This window comes from Sebastes umbrosus, chromosome 14, assembly GCF_015220745.1.
Source record: "Sebastes umbrosus isolate fSebUmb1 chromosome 14, fSebUmb1.pri, whole genome shotgun sequence".
Lineage (NCBI taxonomy): Eukaryota > Metazoa > Chordata > Actinopteri > Perciformes > Sebastidae > Sebastes > Sebastes umbrosus.
The window spans coordinates 11080314-11103506 of NC_051282.1; the positions used below are offsets into that span (position 1 = coordinate 11080314).

At 43.3% G+C, this 23193-nt stretch overlaps 1 protein-coding gene and 1 long non-coding RNA gene across 3 annotated transcripts; both read right to left on the reverse strand.

The window, feature by feature from the left end:
• Positions 1-239: 239 nt before the first annotated feature.
• On the reverse strand, positions 240-2653 carry LOC119501636. The gene is made up of 2 exons (XR_005209866.1): positions 1670-2653; positions 240-1298 (listed from the first exon to the last, which is right to left on the reverse strand). It is a non-coding gene; the product is annotated as an uncharacterized LOC119501636 (long non-coding RNA).
• Positions 2654-3091: 438 nt separating this feature from the next.
• Positions 3092-22114, reverse strand: LOC119501629 (ankyrin repeat and fibronectin type-III domain-containing protein 1-like). Of its 2 annotated transcripts, XM_037792112.1 has the most exons (20): positions 21664-22114; positions 20107-20229; positions 18772-18954; positions 18160-18466; positions 17860-18060; positions 16438-16551; positions 14248-14345; positions 13849-13939; positions 13083-13190; positions 12389-12488; positions 10972-11101; positions 10645-10764; positions 10318-10424; positions 8989-9103; positions 8513-8679; positions 7988-8165; positions 7635-7797; positions 6251-6417; positions 5719-5923; positions 3092-4500 (listed from the first exon to the last, which is right to left on the reverse strand). In XM_037792112.1, exons 3-20 carry the CDS (start codon positions 18931-18933, stop codon positions 3773-3775), a joined length of 3261 nt encoding a protein of 1086 aa, XP_037648040.1. In that variant the 5' UTR covers positions 18934-18954; positions 20107-20229; positions 21664-22114; the 3' UTR covers positions 3092-3772. The 2 variants fall into 2 exon arrangements, with proteins under 2 accessions (XP_037648040.1, XP_037648039.1); XM_037792111.1 differs by lacking the exon at positions 20107-20229.
• Between the last annotated feature and the right edge of the window lie 1079 nt (positions 22115-23193).

Sequence of the window (23193 nt, forward strand, 5' to 3'; positions counted from 1 at the left end):
GGCCTTTAAACAGGAGAGTGAGAGGATGTCAATCAAACCCATTCTGTACCTGCCCACACAGTCCTGAGGAGGAGAGGTCTAATCAGGTCAAATCAGTGAACACACCTGTTGAAGTGCACCATGTGCCTGCAGGACTTTAACATGTTGAACTGAAAAGACATTGATTCGTTCCTCTTTTTACACAAGAAACAGACATTTAAGAAATGCAAACCACCTCAAAAATACACACTACAGCAGTATGTGAAAGCAGACAGTATTTAATAGGATTTATAACAACAATAGTTTGGGCAGTTTCAACCCACTTAACAGTTTAATACATAATGACCGCCCTAACATTACTCCGTACAATCTGGATTGTTTTCTGCTTCGACATCACGGTTACACTCGGTTAAAAATTCGGTCTCAGTACGCATCAAGTAGGGAAATAGAAGCTGAGCCGAGGCCTCTGTAGTCCGTTCTTTTTTCAAGGTAAGATAGAATATGTTTCTATGTTTGCTGGTAAACACAGGTGTAATTAATCAAACTAATTATGGTCCCATTCTATTTAGTTTGTCTCAGCCAGTCCAGTGAACCAGCATACACTATACCAGGGTCCTGGCACACCTAAATGGAACAGAGCCATATTTAATGTTATTAATTACACCTGTGTTTACCCTGCAATGACATGTCAAAGGACATATTGAGATAGACCTGCTGTGCATGAGGTGCAAAGTTGTGCAGTAACACACAAGTGTGTGTGTGTGTTGTGTGAGTGCCTGTTAGTGATATTAGCCTTGGTGATGTGTGTGTGTGATTGCCTTAGCTTGCATCCATGACATTTTGTTGAGTATTGAGTCTGTGTAAGACTTCAGAATAACACTGGAGCACTAGGGAGAGGGGACATACAGTATATGGACTTTTGTTGAAAGACACTGAGCTGCAAGGAAAAGCTATTCTGTTCTATTCAGCTGTATCCTATTTTTTTTAATTTGATTCAGATTTGGATGTTCAATATGAAGATTCAGCATTTCTTTTTTTTTGTTCTTCATATAGACTATCTGACAGAAAATCCATTGGCCTGAGTTGCAGTGATGATTTCAACTACATTAACATAGTCAAATGCAGTCAAATGCAGTCCACCACAGTTTCCTAATGAACACAAAAACATTAATGATATAATGAGGGTCAGGGCGAGGACGCCTTGGTGCGCCACGATGCGCCATGGTACGCCACAGTGCACCACGACTGGCTCTCTGCTTGGAAAGGCCCAGAGTGAAGTGGCTCGCAGCTCCAGTTGTGAGCTTTGCAGCACCCTTCGCCTGGACCTCACCGGTTCCTAGGACCGTGATGCTTGGACTGTCCCCTCGGACTGTAATTACTGGTGGGAGAAATATGGTGCACCTTTGCAAAGGTAGTTCTCAAGTTCTCATGTGTCTTATTTCACAGTTTGTGAGTTGGTTGGCACTCCAGATACCCAAATGTATGTGCACCAGCACTGGAAAAAAAGGGAGTTTTTCATGATATGTCCCCTTTTAAGGCATCCCTCTCCTAAAGTCTTCATGCAAATCAGCACAATTCCCTCCTTCTCTTTCTCTGGTTACTCTCAAAACATTTAACAAGTCTGCATGTTTCCTCTGCTGTAGTTCAATCTCTGGTTGATTGGATGCTATGCAGGAAGAGGTAAAGATACAGTTAATACAGATGCAACAGTGTAAGGTCAAATCTCCACCAAAGCCATAAAAGAAGTTACATGAATGTGTGAATTTGAATGGCTTGCACACTCCTTAACAAACTGAGACCCAGAAATCATTTGTTGTAATGTGTATGCTACATAGTAGGCAAATGCTGGCAAATAACGGAAACGTTTGAGAACCTGTTTTTGAATGGGCCTTTGTAGTGAAGAACCATCTGTGAAAAGAAGAAACTGAAGAGGAAATCATCCTCTACGTCCTTCTCACAACTTGTAAGTTGACATCTTGAGTTTGGTTTTCTTGCAGCACCCACATTTTGTCTCTGTCTTTACTTTCTTGCCTGAATTGCGTTTCTTCTCTCTCTGAAGCGGAACTCAGATATCAGAACTGGCAAACTGGTAGGACCGACAGCAGTTAATCTGGCTACTGTTATGGTACGCCAAAAGGGCACACAGGTAAACCAAAAAGAAACACAACGATTCAATTACACATACAGTATAACAGCTTGTTATAGACTGCAAAGCAACAGTATGCATTTAATGAGTTTGTTTACCAGCTCCATCAAGCAGCAATGTTGCTTGGTGCTGTAGTGAGTGATGGAGTTTCAAGTCATAAAAACTACTATAGCTTAGTTTTTCCACACTATAAGCTCTAACTCAGGGGTTTTCAAAGTTTGAGACTGTGGGTTTCCCCTCAGACAACGCTTGGAAAAAGGAGCCCCCCCGCCACCCACCCTTACTTTCTTACTTAGTCTCTCTCAATTCCTGGATGCCTATGGGATCATGATTATGTAGGGCTGTCCTCGACCAAAAAAAATTCTTAGACGGCTAACACCCGTACGACTTTATCTATCAGTTGATTTAATCTGTGAAACTGAGTTTCTCCACAAAGAATCACACTTTAAAGCTTCAGTAGGCAGATTTTTTTGGCATCATTGTCCATAATAATCTTTCAGCATATTGTAATTCAAATGTTCTAAGAGAAAACTACACTTCTGCACCTCATCATGGCTCTTTTTTCAGGCTTTAAAACAATCTTAGTAAAAAAATAGCCCGTGACGGGAGACTTTGGCCAATCACAGGTCATTTCAGTGAGAGCGTTCCTATTGGCTGTGCTCCGGCTGGTGGGCGGTGCTTGGTATTTCCTTGACAGATCTCAACATGGCTGCTGGGTCAAAAACGTTCTCATTTTACAGCTAAACAGTACACTACAAGATGATTCTGAAAACATTTGAGGCGAGAAATGGGCATTACAGTAACAGAATATTGATTCATATTTGATCAGTGCTGCCTAGTTTGACCGTTTGATCAGAGTTCGTGAGTGATTGACAGCTGCTCAGAGACGGCAAGGCTCCAGCTCGGCTCCGATTGGTTGTTTTCCTCTGGTCTGTGAAATCTTGTAGATGCCATTAAGAGGAAATAGTAGTAGTAAGAAATTCAGCATTAAAAAAAACATTACAAATGACTAATCGACTAAAGAAATCTTAGTTGACTAAGTCCAAAACGACCGATTAGTCAGCTAATCGACTAAGAGGGGGTTGCCCTATGATTGTTATTTGATCCCATAGACACTCGACAATTGAGCCAAGATAGTATATTATTGCTGTTTGACATAATTTCAGACCACACCAAATACCTAAAACAATGTCTGTCCTAAGGGTTTATTAGTTTTTGACACTGGGAAAGTGGGAAAAACAGTCAAATTCCCCCGAGAGACCTATGATCTTTTGATAACTAATGTAATATGTTTTCACTTATATTCACTGAGCCTTCCACTGAAAGTGTTTGGATCCCCCTGGGGAGGCCCACCTCACACTTTGAAAACCTCTGCTCTAATGGACTGAACTTTAGAAAAGAGAAACTACAGGCCCAGATATGTGCAAACAACATAAATCGTGTGTTAGATGAAGTTGTATCTATCTCTTGTATGTTCCTTGAATTTTCCTCCACAGCAGTTAATATTAACTAGGCAGTTGGACACTGACTGACAAAGAAAAAAATGTCATTTCCAAGCCCAAAAAACTGTAAATCAACTGTGCTGCAGCCTACTGATTTGGTTTTAAATTGACACAAGGTGGAAGCAGGCTGGTGCTTGAGTCAATATCAGGATGAACTGTCGGCGGGTCTGTCCCACCCCACCTGGTTTCTCAATGGAAAGGACGCTTTCTTGCTGGGAACCTGCTGAGTGTCTGTATCCTCTGGAGGAAAATCCCAGCTCAGAACAGGCACGTCACCACCTGTGGCGTTCACCGTGGCGAGAGAGGCAGACATGTCTGTGTTCTCACAGTGCGTCTCTCTCACTCTACTGCTGCTGTTACAGTGCAGGCTAGGCTGTGACAGACATCCAGCTGAGTTCTCCAAGTCAAAGAAGGTGTTGCTTTCACCGATCCCAAATCCAAAGCTCTCTAGCATATCCATTACTGACGGTGTAGACGGGCCACTGGGGGTCTCCTCCTCAATAAGACTCAGCGTGGGCAAGATGTCCACCAGCTCTGCCATCTCCATCGGCCGGATTACCTCAGTGATGCTGGAAGGAAAGTCCTGTTCCTTGCTGTAGGACTCCTGTGTGTCCAAAACTGTGAACCCCCCTTCAAACTGTGCAACAGCACCAGGCTCTAGTCCAGATTCGAGCAAAGCGCTTGCACATCCCAATTCTGACGGGCCGATGGCGGTCAAGTCCACAGTTGACTGGGCGGTGATGTCTACGGGGTATCCTCCCTTCGCGACGCCCTCCATTAACAGCGTTGCCTCTTCAGGGACAGCCAGGATTCCTGATGTAGCGGCGATCTCGGCAGAGACGACATTTGGTGGAGTCGCACTGACTAAACACTCTGAAATGGGAAGACAAAAAGAAATTAAAATCTTAAAGAGGATCTATTATGCTATTGTGCTTTTTCCCTTTCCTTTAGTGTGCAAAAGGTCTGCAAAGTTACAAAGTCCACGCCAAAGGGAGTTCAGCTTTGTTTATACTCGCGCACGACACCGTGGCGCGGGCCTCCGTAGATGCATACGGGCATGCACAGAGGCGTTTATGTTCAGCGTGTTGTTCGTTGCAATATGCTCCAAAATGCCAGAGGGCGTAGAAACAAAATATTCTGTGGATAAGTAAGAAGTCAATGAGTGATACCTGAAAGGAAAGTAGGCTGCCTGGCAACAGTAGTGAACACCGACGTACCGCCAAACATTGCATTTGTGAACTTTAATTATTACTGTCGCTTACCTCAAAGTCAAAATTATTTTCCGTCTCTCAGTGCTTCCCCTCGGGTCGCCACTCTTTCCATGAGGCCTTTTTTTTTTTTTTGCTTTGACAAAACGATCTCTCATATATTTTCCCAGCCTGCAGCAAAAAGCCTCTTCTTGTGTGTTGCCTATTGCTTTCCAAGAATTTAATGACATGTGACTGTCTGTACAGGCAAAAACCTGCTCGACCAGTCTTCCTTCGAAGGGGTCCATGTCGAAATGAAAGGCGCAACACGCACAGTGGGTGCGTAGTTACAAAAATTCAGAGGTGCATGACCAAGCAGCGCGACAATTTGTGGAGCATTCACGCACCATGAGAAAGCCGTGATGACGTAATTTTCTGCTGCATGCACCTCGCGCCTGCTTCACTATGGTGAGCATAAACCCCGCTTTACTCTCCCCTACAGAAACAATGCTACGGAACTGCCTGAAACGCCTTGCTTGAAGTCCCGCCTTTTCTTCTGTAACATGGTGATGTCACCAAGTAACACATTTGCATAATACATGCCTAGCAGCTAGTTTGGCATACCCTCAAACAAAGCTAGTTAGAGCGGAGCTGGAGCAGAGTCCAGAGCATTTCAGACAGAGGGTGAAAAGAAATGCTGATGCACAGCCGGTAGGAGAAAAATAAAGCATTATTTGAACATTAAAGCATGTAAACAAGTTCTACTAGAAATCCAAAATACAAGTATGCACCTGAAAATGAGCATAATATAACCAAATTGGGACCATGGGGCTGTCTCAATCCTGAAAATTGTGCTGGAATATCATTTGATAGGTGCTTATCTACACCCACATCATCATCGTACCTGCGATGGCTCTCTGTGCTTGTATCCGATGGGGCCACGTCAGTCTGGCGGTCAAGCTCTCCTCCTCTTCCTCACCGTCGGGGCGCGGCGGCGGGTCTCCTCCCATCACCAAGCCCAGAGGCACCGCCCCCACCCACTGCTTTGACCGAACGCACTGCAGGCAGTCCATAATCCAGCGGGCATCCCTCCACACCACATCCAAACGCTGAAGAAACAAGAAAATAAAGGGCAACAGAGAAACTGTGAGTTGAATTAGCTAAAGTCCAACCAAATTCACATTAAGTCATCCTTTTTATAGTCAAAAAATATGTCTACAACACATGTCCTCCTGGTGATTAAGTGAAATTTTCAAAAATACAATATATTTGGGCAGCTACATTTGATCAAATACACTGATGGGTGGAGTAAAGCCCTTCAATTCCTTTTATTTTCCCTCATTAAACCCATATGAATCACAGAAGAAGAGATGTATAAAAAGAAAAGCAGACAAAAAAGAATTTTTCCGCTTATGTTTCTGCTTTCATGATCTTACATGGGAAAGCTCAGTGATGTGGTTCAGGCGCTCTCGGGCTTCCTGCACTTCCTTGGTGTCCAGCGCCTCCCGCAGAGCCTGCTGGGCCAGATGAGTGTCCACCTCCATCCTCACCCAGGCCTGGCAGTACTGGGACAGGAAGTCCCGTTCATACGTCCAAAAGTGAACTGGTGATGAGAGGAAAGACAAATCACTACATTAAAGCAGAGAGAGAGAGAGAGGGAGAGAGAGAGAGAGAGAGAAAGCCTCAGAGCTCATTAGTGCTCTTTATCAAACCTTTAGCGTGGGAATTTACCAGAAGGGTCAAAAGAAAAGATGGATTTAAATTAGAGACTCTAAAGTATGGATGAAAAGGAGGATCAAAGGCCTAATTAGATCAGGAAAAACAAAAGAAGTGACTTATCTTCAAAAGACCAAAAGATCAAATACTGTACCTCAGTGTGCTTTACACATATTATACAACCAAATTGGCAACTATTGAAATGCATTGCATGGCTTATCTTTTGGGGGTATCTAAAATTCTTTACTTTAGTTCCTTTTAAGATGAGACAATTTTATTGATCTTAATGAGATAAAATGAAAAGACTTTTTGCCACTTTGTTTTTATGTGATGCTGCTATTTTTCTCAACTTAAAGAGGACCTATTATGCTCATTTTCAGGTGCATACTCGTATTTTGGGTTTCTACGAGAACATGTTTACATGCTTTGATGTTCAAAGAACGCTTTATTTTTCTCATACCAGCTGTGCTGCTGCACCTCTTTTCACCTTCTGTCTGAAACGCTCCGTTTGAGCACCTGCCCTACCCCCTTCCGAAAAGCCCAGTCTGCTTTGGTCAGCTGGCCCACTCTGTTGTGATTGGTCAACTGAACCAAACTCTTCAGACTCCGCTCCAGCTCTGCTCTAACTAGCTTTATCTGAGGGCGTGCCAAACTAGCTGCTAGGCAGGTATTATGCAAATGTGTTACTTGGTGAAATCACCACGTTACGGAAGAAAAGGCGGGACTTCAATCAAGGCGTTTTAGGCAGTTCAGGAGCAGAGTTTCTGTGGGGGACAGGAACTCCTTTTGGTGTGGACTTTGGACTTTTGAACTTTGCAGACCTTTTACATGCACAAAAAACTATATAACACACTAAAGGAGAGGGGGAAAGCACAAAAGCATAATAGGTCACCTTTAAACGGGGCCCAGGACTCCATGCTGTTCTTAGTAAAAGAAGGTTACCCTGCCATTATCATATCCTCAAGGTCCTCAGTGGTCCCAGTTTAATGAATCACAGTTTTTTATGCTTTAGCCTAGCTCCCCCTTGTTGTTTAGGCTCTCTCGCTCTCAGCACTGCAGCACTCCCGTATCGATGAACTTGTGCGACTATAGTTCTCCACCTACCCAGCTCAAAGATCTGCAGGGGCATGGTGAGCCCCGGCTCTTTGGTCCCCATCAGAGGCCAGTAGCTGGAGCTGAAGTCCTCACTGGGAGGCAGCAGCAGCAGCATGGACATCTTGTCTCCAAACTGCAGCAGCTCCCGGGTGTACACACCATACTGGTACGCCTGGCACAGACACACAAATATGTCCAAGTGTAATGAAAACCTGTTAATGTTAAACTGAACTTCAATAATGCCTGCATTCGTTTTACCCACTGGACTGCCAGTGTAATGGTAGAATAGTATAAATTCAGACACTTAATAATAATCTTCTCCTTTCTGAACAATTCTTCACATCATTGAACCTTTTTTTTACCCTATAGAGGGGGATGTTGAGCTTCGTCAGGAGATGTGTGATTGCCGCTCTCAGAGACATGACGAACTCCACCAGCCCGCTGCTCTCCATCACGCTCTCGTCCTCGCCGCTCAACAGGTCGGGAACGCTGTCATTGGCTGCGGTGTAAACGTGACTCTGAAGCCATTCCCACTCCTCTCTGTCACACAATGATGATGCAGTTAACAAAACACTGCTGTAAAAGGCATATTAAGTAAGCAGGGTTAGTAGCTTTGCATGTTGTGGCCCATTAACTACTAATTGCATATACTCTATGTTCAGGCAGACCAGTTTCCAAAGCAATTCTCACGTTTTTGGATTGGTTTAATGTGATATTATTGTAAGGTGACGTAGTTGCAAGCAGGGGCCACATTTGAAATATCATTTTTAAAGCATTTGGATTTTGTGGTATGGTATGCTTTGGAAAATGCTCAGCAAAAATAAAGTATGTTGAGCTCCAATATGGGCCTTGCTGGCTCAGTAAATCACACGTTCAGACTGCGTTACCTGGAGACGTGGGCGTTGTGCCGGACCCGTGTGTGGCAGAGGACATTGGGTAGCCTCTGGGGCACCAGCACCCTGATCTGCTCCACTGAGCTGCACAGTTTCAGGATGCCCACGTACAGACCCGGCTTGGCCAACTGAATGCTGTGCCTGTGGAGGGATAGTTTCTCCTGGAGAACAGAGACGAACAGGCAAGGCGTTGGGGATTTTAAGAGATGTTAATAGGATGTAGTGTTTAGATGCAGTGTCTAATTTTGTTTTTAATTTGTTTTGGGCTTGCTAGATTAATTCCATTGCATTTTCTGGGTTATTTGAGTTGCACAAAAGAGGAAAACATGGCTCAATGATCAAGTCAGGAAAGTCAATATACACTTAATCACTACACACTCAGTGCTCAATACATTCTGCTGCACATATCTACTGCTCTACGACTTTTTTCTATGTGTCTCTCTTTCACACAGACACAAAACCAGGTTCACCTTGAGCTGGTCATAAAGCATGTCCATGGCGGTGGGCTCCGGCAGCAGAGGAGTTCTGCTGCGGTTCTTCTCCAGGCGAGCCAGGGGCATCCAGTGGAGCGGAGGGTCAGGAGGGCTTGGAGCAATGCAGGCAAGAAAACGGTAAATATGAAATGCAACCACATGGAACCACCAATGAAAACTCAGTTTGATTAATTGATATTAGTTTAATAAAGCAAGTATAACACAACCAACAGATATCCTGAAAACATCATTATGCATTTGTGCTAAGCAAGCCCAGACTGCTGATTGATTAGGCTATTATCTCCGTTAGGCAAGGGAGATTCTTATTTGGGTGATTGATAAAGTCTGATTTAAAATTCAATGCGGTGAAAATGTTTAGGCAGCTGAGTGGTGAGTTGGGGACTGTCCTTCAAACAGACGACTGAAGTTAAAGGGGACATATCATGCTAATTTCCAGGCACATACTTGTATTCTGGGTTTCTACATGTTTACATGCTTTAATGTTCAAAAAACACATTATTTTTCTCATAGTGTCTGTCTGAATATACCTGCATTCACCCTCTGTCTGAAACGCTCTGTTTTAGCGCCTGTCTCTTTAAGACTCCCTCCCCAAAAAGCCCAGTCTGCTCTGATTGGCTTGCGAGAAAAAGATGGTGCACCTTTGCAAAGGTAGTAAGCTGTGGGTGGAGAAACTCAAGACTGGTCCACACTAAAAGATTTTTTAAAATCTTAACTGATGTGACTGCATCATCGGCTGTCCTCGGGTTTCCCCACACACAACAGGATATCCGATCGTAAATATTGAACATGTTTAACATCTAGGATTTGAAATCGGTGTGGCCAGGATGAACTTCCGAGCCGATCGAGGGATGTAAAAAAAACTCTTAACAAACCTCACACCAAAGGAATATCTGGATAGATAATCTTTAGAACCATCAAAAAATCTGGGCTTTGCTGACGATTGTCAGGAGGGGGGCATCGGGCCAAAATGGGGTTGATTCTCGTGTAGTGTGTGTCTGGCATCAGATGGGGGGCAATATATTCTAATGAGGCTGCATGTGACATAGGAGCGGGAGCCATATCTGAATGGCTTGTTGAATCACATGTTTTCTGATCTAGGCAGCCCAAAAAAACTGACTAAGTTGTCTTATTTCACAGTTTGTGGGTAAGTAGGCACTCCAGATACCCAAATGTATGCGAACAAGCACTGAAAAAGTGGGTTTTTCATGATATGCCCCCTTTAAAGTCTCGTTTGATGCCCTTTGCAGGAGACAGAACAATAGTCTGACAGGGATTAGCAGAATGTAACAAAAGACTCCTTCTCACCTGGGCGATTTTGGAAACTCCTTCAGAGTCACTAGTAAGACGTTGCCCTGCCGGTCTTTCAGAGGTTCGTAGTACACCTGGCCCAGGTCCATTGTTCCCAGGGAAGACTGAAGGCAGAGAAAGGTTGAGATGTAAAACAGAAACATGCACATGAATAAATCTGAGAATATAAAGGATTAATGCAGTGAAGAAGGTTCTGGGGGTATCGGGAAGCAAGGCACCAGTGAGAAGCGAAGGAGGAAGAAGAGATATTAAGAGGTAATCAAAATAGCAATTAACCCATTTTGATGCCTCTCATCGGGCTGTGTGCACGGTTTAACTTCCTACCTGCAGCTGGGAAACGGCTCTTAAAATGTTGTGCCTGTTCTGAAGGAGGGAGGAGGGAGATGAATGAGCAGAGGAAAGGGCCTGCTGGAGCCAGGGCACTTGTTGCCATGCACAGGACAACTATAAGAAAAAAAAACAATTTTTAACACACAGAAAACTCCATAGCCTTCATTCTAAATAATTAAATTTATAGAATCGATAAATAACACAATGGAAGTCTTTGTCTGTGTTTGATTACGAGAACAATTAATTGACTACGTGTTTATTAACTTACAAGTTACCAACAGCGTTAATGTCTTATGTCTATGTATTCTACTGACAGTTTACCTTGGCAAACCAGAGAAAGTCTTGGGTGATGGAGGTGGAGCAGCACTGGATCTCCACCAGTGGGATTTGATCTTCAGCGGTCACCAGGATGTTTTCCTTGTGGTAGAACACAGTAGCCAGGTACACGCCCCTAATGAGACCAATACAGGACATACCAAATGAAATTAATTTCCACAGACCAACATGATAGTCCAAGTAAGAAACAAAATACATTAATAATCAGATCGTGCTGTTATCACTGTCAACTGTAAATAACACTTACAGTAGATGACGGTCGGTACACCCCCAGTTTGGAGAAGCAGACAGGAGTTACCGCACAGAAGCAAAGCTGGCAGCAAAACACATTTTAGCCACCTAAAAGAAATGCTCACCTAAAAAAATGGTTTAGGTGTACGCTGTATTCAGAATATTTTCACCACTTTACCTTGACTTCAGACCGTCTATGTTTCCGACGGGGAACTGAAGCTGTTGGATCCATCTATGCTCTCGCCAAAGCCACCAGACTCCATTGAAAAAAACTGTAATTTTACCTGGCAAAACGATTGACTTTGGTGAATCCGAACTAACCGAAGTCACACAATAACACAAACAAACTAACCGATTGGGGCAGTGGTAGACCAGCAACCCCTGTGTTCTGTAATGTAAAATTACTGCTTTCTTCAATGGAGTCTGGTGGCTTTGGCGAGAGCATAGGTAACGGCTTAATTTCCCCGTTGGAAACATAGACTGTATAGCTGTCTCACAGCAAGGGAAACCAGCGAATACTCTAAATATAGCGTACACTTAAACTGATATAGATTTTTTTAGGTGTCTAAAATAAGTTTTGCTGCCGGCCCCGTCCACAGCAGTACATTGCTTTGCTCCCGTGCAGTAACTCCTGTCTTCTTCTCCAAACTGGAGGCGTGCCGACCTTCATCTACTGTAAGTAATACACGGACTATAGATAAGTACCTCATACAACCTCACTTCAAAACACATGAACTATCTTTTTAACGTTATTGCACCTTATGCAAATGATGTATATGTCTACATTCAAAAAGCATTTTCTTTCAAACTAGTTTTGAGTAATCTATGTTGTGTTCAACCACCTTTTTAAAGCCATGCTGGGGTTGCTATTCATGCAGCTACACCCTTTTCTACCTTAGAGCTGCCCCGTTTATCCACTGGCAGAGTGTGGTCCACTGAGCCTTGATCAGTCACTTCCAACAGTTCAGTGATTTCAAACATCATCCCGTTCCTGCCTCATTTATCTTGAGGCTACCGCAGCTTTAATGTGACTACTGTTCCTTTTTAATAACCGTAACAGGTACGAGTTTGGACTTTGTAGTCTACACTGTTGTAATCGCGTCACATTTAATCCGTTACTCCCTCGTACCCTCAAGGCACCGTGGGACAGGTAAGACAGATGGAGCCCTACCTCTGTAGGAGACGAACAAACTTTGTGGCGGACTGGAACAGTTGTTTGATGCCTCGAGACACAGACAGACGCTTGCTGGGACTCTGGGGCTTAGAGCTCTCTGTGGAGCGGAGGAGAGGAGGATCAGTCAGGATGAGAATCACTTTATCTGCTAAAGTACATTCACAAGCTATTTGAAATGGGGGAGGGTGGTGAAATGATTTTCTCTGTTATGAAAAGAGTTGATAGCAGTGCATGCTGCTGATATAAAATGGTATAAAACAGGAATACAATTCTGCCAGCATGTCAGATCCTTACGAAACATCATAACAATTTATGTTTTGATGTCCTCAATGTTCATTATGTTTTCTGACACTTGGGAATCTCTTGATTAAGACAAGTACAACAGAAAACAAGGTCAAAACTATTGTACACCTACGGCTTTTCAGACGGAGGGTGAAAAGAGGTATGAACATTCAAGCATGTAAATATGCTAGTAATAACCCAAAATAGTATGCGCCTGAAAATAAGCATAATAGGTCCCGTTTAATAGAAAAATAATGGAAGAATATTGGGACTTGGTGGTTCATGTTTTTTCATTGCGACTGAAAATCTAGTGAACGTGGTGATAAATACATTTAGTTTCATGGACTCATTTGCGCTCGCTTTACAGCAACTGCAGCAAAGTTGCATCACCAGAAAGACCCGCTGTTACCTATGCAGAACCCTCTGTAATGCTGTTCTCTGGCGTCTTCCAGCAGTTTCCTCACAAGGCCCTCGTGATTTCTGAACTGCGACTTCACGCCGATGCACTCTCTCCAACCTGCGTGGGGAGAAAGAGAGAAACAAATCATTGCTTTCATTTTTACGCAATTAGGGGAAAATCATTGACGACATCAAGAACTCATTTACGAGCGACTCCTGAGTGCGGCTTTTTCCTCCTGTCTTTGTGATCAGGAGGCAAAAGAAAGATTGCATGAGAGACCATCTGTGTGCTGGGACTCGTTTCAATGCTGATTCATTCAGAGTTGCTGACGTCTCCTTTTAACGTTCAAGTTAAATTGACACTGCAACGTGTTGAATATCACTACTTTACCTAATATCACTTACTCGTGGATTTACATGAATATTTCTAGCCTTTTTTCTCCATTTCGTAGCAATTTTTGCATCATTTCACAGTATAAAGTGGAAAGTAACGGCAAGTAATGCAGCAAGAGAGAGAGTGGATGGCATGCAAGAGAGATTATGAGCCCGATTCAAACTCAAAGCACGGGTAAAAGGCCCATTGACTCGCAGTGACATCTTTAATTCCACGTTTTAATAATTCATTAATCTACCAGCCGTGAGTGGATTCCATTTTTTCACATCAAGCTTGACGTCAGCCAAGTCATTTCATTACACGCGGACAGAGAGAAAAAGAATGGAGGTCTTTCAAAGTAGCAAGTCCACATTCATCAAAGTGTGCAGTTCGGTATACTCACTGGAGGGGGCAGCGCTGACTGGAGAGGAGCACTGAGGCGGGCCCCATCCTTTCACGTTGTAGCAGCTCGCTCTTACAAAGTAATGCGCTCCCTGCATTTGGAGAAGCACCAGACCGCCAAATTATCACCATGCATTAACCTTTATGAATCGTTCATTCCCGGGACAAAGAAATCGCACACCGCTGTCATTATTAATTCATCTGGTTAAGTAAGGCAGTTGAGTGGGATAAGTGCTCTCTTATGGGAAGTGGTTCGGCACAGTCAGGGATGATTGGGGCGCAATGAATACAGTCTGTGTGAAGCTCTAGAGCTAATGTGTGTGTATTGTCTGCATGATTGCATATCCCTAAACCATTTTAACTATGTGTGCAGAGTGTGTGAAGGTACTGCATGACTTACCGCTGTGAGTCCCTTGATGCTATAGGATGGGTTCTTGGTCTCTGTAACCTGGGCTGAGCCAAGGACGCGTTTGAAGCTGGCTGAGGTGCTCCATTCCACTGTGAACACAAAACAAACTCAATGACAGATTATTCTCTGGTTTTACTCAAAGCCCCCCCATAGAGGATCACTAAGGATTTGAGTGTTTACAGTTTTGGGAACTTGCTGTACCTGAGCTTAATCTAGCCTTGGCTGCGAAGTATGATGTAGCTGTAAAACTAAGTAGCAAAAACAGAGAAGCCAAACGGGAGACATAAATATAAAGCTTTTATACCTGTCAGCCTAAATGATGTGTGAGACCTTGATTATATTATTCCTATATTTAGCCATCATGTCTTGCTTCATGTTTTGATCATGCTTCCTATATTATTAAAGGGGACATATGATGAAAAACTCACTTATTCGGTGCTTTTGCAAATACATTTGAGTATATGGAGTGCCTGCCAACACACAAACTGTGAAATAAGACCAACCCAGTCCGTTTTTTGTGGGCTGCCGATCAGAAAACGTGATTCAACGAGCCATTCAGATTTGGCTCCCCTTCCTATGTCACATGCAGGCTCATTAGAATATATCGCCCACAGCTTGAGAACTACCTTTGCAAAAATGTAGGGCTGCCCCCTGAAAGTCGATCAGTCAAATCATCGTCAGTGACGACGTGATATTCTTGAAGTCGAGCCGTCGGGTTTTTGCCTGGACCGCAGAGGGCCAGCCCTACAAACGCAAAACTGAAGTTAGACGTTTGGTCGTCCGAGTGTTGGAGTTTCCTCATTTGCCTATGCTCTTTCAAAATAGAAAGGCAGAAACATTTCTTTATGCAAAAGAGACTGTCCAGTGTGATGCGTCCGGTTCACGAAACTTGGACCAGGCTGTCAAACTAGGTGATGTAGTTCTAAAATGAAAAGAGATTCAGCAGTGGCATCGCTTATTTCTCCTTTAAAATGTTTTTAGAAGTAGATTTTGGTGGATTGTTTGGATGAAATAACAAAGTTTACGAGCAGGCTATGTTGTTTTCCTGTTCCAACCAATCAGGGGCATTCCACGGTGGGGGTACATCACCGCTTGAACGGCCAGTTGACTGCAGCAGCGCGTTCCTTAGTGTCCCGCTGGATTTAACATTATAGACATGACCACTGACTATTTGTGTAACAATTCAGCCACAAATTCCCAGACTGACCATATACTCGGTTTTGACCGGGTCTTGTTTTCTTAAGAGGCTAGATCTATGAAGAACTTTGTGCTCTTGTTAACAATTTTCTGCTCTTGTAAACAAATTAATCATAAACACATTGGTTGTATAGATATGAATGGTGACGATACAGCAAAAAAAGTCACACCCAAGCATGATAAACGAGATGGAATTCTTTTCAACATGGGTCGGGCGGTTTGCTGACATCGCCGCAGACCCCTCGCACTGAGGACAGTCCGCCCCGGTTAACAGAGCCCCGTCCCTTCCAGCAGGGAGAGAGAGCACAGCAAGCACCCCGGCCCCAGGAACTGGTGAGGTACGGGCGAGGGGTGCTGCAAAGATCACGGCCGGAGCTGCGAGCCACCTTCAACTTTCCAAGCCGAGAGCACGGCCCTGAACCGCCGAGGTGAATCCCCCCTGACAGACTGCGTGGACCCGACTGGTTGAGAAGTGTAAAAATACTTTCGTTCGTTGTGAAACTGTGGCGGACCGCATTTGACTATGTTAATGTAGTTGAAATCATCACTGAGACTCAGGCCAATGGATTTTCTAATTGCCAGATAGTCTATATGTAGGGGAAAAAAAGAACAAATAGTCGAAGCATCGTATCGAACATCTAAATCTGAGTCAAATTTTAAAAAATCTGATTCGGGTACAGCCCTACAAAGGTGCACCATATTTTTCCTTGCAAGCCAATCAGGTATTTTTTGGGAGGGTGGGCTTAAAGACACAGGCGCTAAAACGGAGCGTTTCAGGCAGAGGGTGAAAAAAGGTATATTCACAGATAGACAGTATGAGAAAAATAATGTTTTTTGAACATTAATGCATGTAAACATGTTCTAGCAGAAACCTAAAACACAAGTGTGAACCTGAAAATAAGCATGATATGTCCCCTTTAATTTGCCTCTATCCATCCTTCCATCTATAATATTATTATTAAAGTCTTGTTATTCACCACCTACCTCTGTAGCGGGTGATGAGCCCCATGTTGTCCCCTTCTGGCTCTTTGATTGCCACAAACAGAGAGGATGTGCTGGTCACCAGTATGGACACATGACTGGGAGACCCTGGGAGCTCTGGGTGAAACATTTAGACAGACCAACGTTGAGCAAACTTCAGCACTACTTAGTTCTGAGAGTAAATAAATACATCTTCAACAACCACAGAGAATAAGTATTATATTATATGTATTTTCTTATCAAAACTCTTTAATAATATATCTTTTTATATATAATTTCTTGATTATAAAACCTGATGTATGTAGTTAAAGTGTTAATATTGTGCAGCAAAACAGCTATCATGCCATGCCAACTCTCAATGGACAACCACAGATTAACAATTTATTTTTGTATTTCGACAAGAATCTCGTTATCCTGGCTCTCGACCTAACCCTCCAGGGTTGCTAGTAAAATTAGAGGTTCTCCCGGTGGAGCTCTGTGTTGCCCCCAAGACACTGAACCTCTACCAGCTCTGTGGGAACTGATCTGTTGCTGCTCCTGCACTCTGACCTGCTTGTCTATGAATAGAGCCAGTGAACAGAGTTTCCCTGCAGGAATCGGCAAACTACCACAATATCGCTATTACAACCGTAACCTCAACACTAGCCCGGTTAAAGATGAATTTCTGCAGTGTGATCAAATGTAATTGTAGCACATTTATATTTTGCATTTTGAGCATTTAGTTGACACTCTTATCTGCACCAAGAATAAGAGCCGGTGCCCTTAAAATACCGCTATGATCATAAAACGGTAAGGGAAGGGAACTGAAAGAGAAATGAAATGAGAGTTAAGTGGGCACAGAGGGGATATCATCACATGATTCTAATAAAAAAACATGGGAGTTTAAGCCAGGAGGAAGAGGACTTGAGCAGGTTGGTGTAGGGAAAGGAAGGCGAAGAGGCCAAACACAGCAGAACACAGGTTGCACTAAAGTCTGGGAGGTTCCTACGCATACATCCACCAGCACCAGAGTTTTTAATTTGATACAAGCAGCCGCTAGCAGCCGGTGGAGGGAGTTGAAGGCATGGGGGAGAATTTGGAAAGGTTGACGACGAGGCAGTCTGTTGAATGTTGGATGAGTTGAACGGTGCTGGAGAGACTTCCAAGAGGCCGGCTAGGCGTTACAAGAGTCCAGATAGAAAATCAGTAAAACTTAAGCGAGAGGTTGGGCTGAATACCTGATCACTGTGGTCTTGTCAGCAGTGATGAGGGAGGTTTGTAGAGGAGAGTTAAAAGTAGTTCTACCTTGTTGAGATTGAGTTTGAAGAGGGCAGAAATAAACTGCAAGAATACCATTATTTCTAGCGAGAGAGGACTGAGAGGGACTGTGACCGAGTTTGTGTCCCAAGCTGTGCTTCAAGGAAATGTCACAAGCTGACCACTGACCTGTGCTGTGGAAGTTCTGTCTCATCCGGCAGTACAGTTGCAGCCGGAGGCTGCAGAGACGGATGTGTCTGTGGACGTCGGCCTGTGCCTGAGGCCCTGCCCCCGCCTTCCTCACTAGCTCCTTCTTCCTCTCCTCCACCTGTTTGCCCGCCAGCGCCACCAGAGCGTCCAGCTTGAGCGCCCACTCTGCTGGTCGGCACACTGGGAGGAGACAGAAAGACGGAGAGGACAGATTCTGAATATGATTTGCATTGAATTATCCACTTCCAACATCATTTTATGATATTTTAAAGGACTTACAAACAGGGTTATGTCTGGCTCCCGCCTTTGTCAACACGTGGAGCAGAGGGGAATTGTGGGTAAGGGCGGCAACGTCCAGGGGGACCAGGCCCTGTTCGCTCACCCTGTTCACCCCCTTCTCCCTCTCTCTCTCCCAGTCCTTCTCCTTCTTCTCCCCCCCTCTCTCCCACATGCTTCCTCCTCCACCTCCTCCTCCTCCTCCTCCTCCTCCACCTCCTCCTCCTCCACAGTTGGTGTGGTCTCTGGACAGCAGGCTCTGCACGGCCAAAGTGTCCTCGTTCTCCACTGCATCCCACAGGGTCTTGTACTAACGGGGAGCAGGGAGGGAGGGAGACAGAAGGAGAGAGTTCACACCGAGAAAGAGATTTATTTTATGGGATGGAATGAGTTGTTGTGCAAAGAAAAGAGGCAGTGGACGAGACACACAGGACACATAAATCAAATCATAAATCAGAGCAGCGGTCTCGCCTGGGATAATGTATCCACAGTGACACAGAGTCAGCATGTAATGTCAAAATAAGATCTTGTAATTAAAACAAAAAGAACCAGAGGACAGGAAAACATTTCAGCCAAAGTGACCCCCCTCAAAATGATGACGCCCACATATCTTACAGCATCTGCAGACTTGCTGAGGTGTTTGGGCGCGTCCGTTTCCGTAGCAACAGATGACTCTCCGCCCCTGAGTCGGACGGACAGGTTTCTGTAGATGCGTTTGGCCGAGACGGGGCCCAGAGAGCGGCGGCGCTGGACTTGGTTCCTCATGGATACAGACATGACAGGAGAGGATGGAGATAGCTGCAGAGAAAGAAGAAGAGATAGTGAGCGGTGTGACGGATCGGTTAGTTCATGGAGAGAAAGATTATCAACCCAAACCTAGGAGCCATATAGAGAGGGAAGACGTGACGAGTAAAGTGGCATTTCAAATAGAAAAAAAAGAGGAATGAGAAAAGGTGAAAGTCATTAGAAACCTGGGGGAGTGTACAGCAGCCTGGAATGAAGTGAGAAATAAAAAGAGAGGGGGGGGGGGGAAACAGAATATACAGTCAGTGGCTCATACAGATTCTTCTACAGTTAAAGGCAATTTTCTGCCGACTTGACGGGTGAGTATAGGCTGAAGCCGAGTAGTGCTGCTGTGTGGGCGGATAAATGGATAAAAGTTACAAAGCCTGTACACAGTAGATGAGAAATGCCTTGAAGCATTCGTCTTTGTGCCTCTTACTATTCTCCCTTTTGTTCCTCTGTTACTCGCTATTATGTGACACGGGGTTTTATTCGCTGTGAATGGAGTCCCTCGGCCCACGAAGCAACCGACCCATCAATCTAATTAACTAAAGAAAAGCAATCTCATGCAGAAGAGACGGAATTCTTTCCTTATAATAAATATGAATCTCCTCGTATCATCTGCTTGAAGATAAAGATCCATCATCACCACTACAGTAATGATGGTTCATTATCAATTCCATCGTCTTTTTCATTGTTACAATCAGTCACTTGAGAGCCTGAAAATTTATCTTACAAAGCAAGCAAAACGCAGTCTGGCATAGTTCCCCCCCCCCCCCCCCGCCCCCTTCCTCCCTCTTCAGTCAGCACGTCTTCTCTTACATTTGTCACTGTCTTTCTTCTCATTCCCTCTTTCTCTCTTTCACGTCGCTTCGGTTTACGTCAGGCCCCGAGCATTCAGATCTGAAGAGCATCTTTGGAAAATCTCAAACTCTATCCTCTCTGTCATCACTCTCTCTCTCTCTCTCATCATCACTTCTCCTGCTAAAGAAAAGCCTCAAATTTCAGTGTTTTTTTTTTTGTATAGCCTCTATCAAGTAAAGTCCTGTGCTGAGTAGTCTACTGTCCTTGTGTGAAAGTGAATACTCCCCCTGGTTGGTGCTATCTGAGGACAGAAGATGAGAGCTCTGGTCACAGTGACGCCACATGTCCTCAGTGACACATTACCTGCTACCTTCCTGTGTGAGTCACCGGCTCACACAGTACCTGCACTGTCTATATGTGGGGATGCTGGCGCTGTTATTGGTTCCCCTGTTTGTTTATTATGTCTTGCATCAGATGTGGAAAGTGCTGATGGAACAGTTGAGAGAGGAGATTAGCTTTTGTCTGTTTTTGAGGCAGCACAAAGATAAGACAAGGAAAAAAACACCTGTGAGGAGAGGAAAAAAACCTGTTTGCAAACTGTGCCGGCTGAGAGAACATCAGTTATGTGAGCAGGGTCGCGTTACTCCGAGCTTAAAACAAACCTATGCTGAGCCATGAACAGGCACACACACACACAATGGATTCATTGTGGCTTTGCTGCATGTCAGTACTTCAGGTTGTGGTGATGTTGGTTTTTTATCTCACTGTGGCCCACGCGCTGAGACTAAAGTATGCTGCATGTTTGCTTTCTGTTTTGTCAGTTTGTTGAATGCTGAAGTTCAGATGTGCATGGAAACATCTGATGACTAATATTTATAATCCCACAGGAAGTAATGCAGTATACATTCATTTGTGCAAATAAACCACAGAGGACATCATCGCCTTCAAGGGTCATCGTACTTTGTTTCCACAAATGCATCTTGTACACTGCAGTTATGAGTCTTATAGATTATTAAGGGACACACATTGCAACAGGGGAAATTAAGTCAACATTAAGGCTGCAACTAACGGATTATTTTCATTCTTGATTAATCGATTAGTTGTTTGGTGTATGAAATGTCAGAAAATGTTGAAAAATGTGATTCCCAAAGCCCAAGATGACGTTCTCAAATGTCTGGTTTTGTCCACATCTCAGAGATAGTCAGTTTATTAGTAAGCTGTCATAGAGGAGTAAAGAAACAAGAAAATATTCACATTTAAGAAGCTGGAATCAAAAAATATTGACTTTTTTCTTAAAAAAAATTACTCATCGATTAATCAATCGTCAAAATAGTTGGTGATTAATTTTAATAGTTGACAACTAATCGATTAATTGATTAATCGTTGCAGTTCTAGTCAACATTAAATCAGCAGAAAGAACAGCAGGCAATGAATGTTTCAGCAGGCCAGGTTGTACTGTATGACATTTGTCAATTTATTTGTCAATCGCTTGTAAAGCACTTTGAAGTGAGTATATATAAATATAGTATAAATAAATATTTGATTGATTGATTGAGGTTAATGACAAACTACAGCCTAACTCATAACAACAAGTTGATATAGGATACTTTTAATTAAAATTACAACACTATGAAAAAGAAGCATTTTTTTTAAAATCCTATAATAATTGTTATCCTATAGGTTACTCTTATTAAAGGAATGCCATACAGATACTACTGTAGCTATTAGACTGTTGCAAACAAATCTTTATGTAAGAAAATAGACACTGTAGACTAACAACACCACGTGGAAAAATACCATAAAGTATCATAAGTCCATAGTTAATAGTATGGCACCGAATTGAGCAATGAGGTTCATGCATGTGGACAAGTATGAACTTTAAGTAGCTTAATATTCGTTAAATGTTTTGTCTTTTCTTACCGTGAGTCGTTACTTTCACTTCAACCGGCCTGTTCTCCAACGCTGCAGCGGGACTTCCACATGTTCTTAGTATTGTTTTAGTAAATGACCGCCTGTTGGTCAGATATCAGACATAATCCATCGGAACGACTTGAGGAGTTTTCACCTCTGAGGGTGAAGAGCACCTGAACGTTACACCACAGTGAGAGACTGCTGCTTCACACACACACACACACACGCACGCACACACACGCACACGCACACACACACACACACACGTCTTCCTTGTTCCGCCCTCTTCCTACTTTATCTCATTTAATTTCTCAGAAACAAACTTTTTAAAATAACTAAAAAAAGAAGTTCTTTCTAACATAAATAGTGAACTGATAGGCTCCAGTGTTTTTTTCTTATTATTAATAATAATAATAATAATAATAATAATAATAATAATAATCCAGGATTTTATAGCCACAGTTTGGTTTACAGATTTGATGTCATTTTAAAATGCATGATGGGATATTTAAGTGTTGTATTACCAGTGAATGCAGGACTAGCTATTGTTTCTGGGGGGCAGAGTATGGAGGACCAAAAGAGTCACGGAAATAGTAATAAAGCCTTTAATTGATTAATAACTAATTGTACAATAAAAATAAATTTGTTTACAAATATACGTATTAATCTATGAATAAATGGACTAAATTACAAAGTAATCATTATTTGACATTTTAATGGGTAATAAAAAAGAAGAATTATAAAAATAATTTACAAATGAAATAACAAACACGGTCCTGCAATATTTTTGTCAGTCTCTACAGCAGTTAAATATGTAGCCTACAGGCTTACCATATGCATAGTTGTCATAATTGTCTCTGTTGTAGCCACGTGACCTGTAAATGTCGTTGTCACTGGAAACAGCACGTTACGGTGACGTGAGTGATTGTGTGACACAGTGTGGGTTGGTGACTGGAAAAAAGGTATAGAGCTATATTTAGGTTAGCTCAACTCCCCCCCAGTGATGGCTGCTGTATGTAACTGAGTGCTTCATAAACTATGACTGCATGATTGTTTTACACTATCGACTGAGTGTGTGTGTGTGTGTGTAGAGGGGTTATGCACAGGAAGTGGTTGAAGATATATCAAGCCAAATGAGAGAAAAGCAAAGGCCCGGTAATGCTGTGAAAACTGCTTGCATGTTAGGACTCCACTTACGCTTGGACAGAAGCGGAATCCATTTGTCTTTGTGCTTTATTGGCCCCCGAAGAATTGTCTATGTGAAATAGTTGTCAAATAAAGTTGACAGATATGCATCTGCTCTTTGTCTCTTTCTCTGTTGGTCTCTCTCTCTCTCTCTCTCTCTCTCTCTCTCTCTCCCTCTCTCTCTCTCTCTCTCTCAGGGGCCAATAAACCCTGAGACGGATGGATTTAGCTCCTGTCCAAGCACAAATGGAGACTTTGGAAACAAATATCCAATGTTCCACCTGCTTGTCAGAGGTTGGCTACTCTTTTCAGTCAGCCAAACACGGCTTTGACCACTTCCTGCATACACAGTCC

What these genes read in the sequence shown, in the direction of transcription:
- LOC119501629 (XM_037792111.1), bottom strand. Translation starts at nt 18,933, where the DNA reads ATGTCTGTATCCATGAGGAACCAAGTCCAGCGCCGCCGCTCTCTGGGC. An exon ending in GCTCATCACCCGCTACAGAG is followed by an intron (nt 14,346 to 16,437) that starts GTAGGTGGTGAA and finishes TTGTGTTCACAG; the next exon opens with TGGAATGGAGCACCTCAGCC. An exon ending in GAGCCGTTTCCCAGCTGCAG is followed by an intron (nt 10,425 to 10,644) that starts GTAGGAAGTTAA and finishes CTCTGCCTTCAG; the next exon opens with TCTTCCCTGGGAACAATGGA.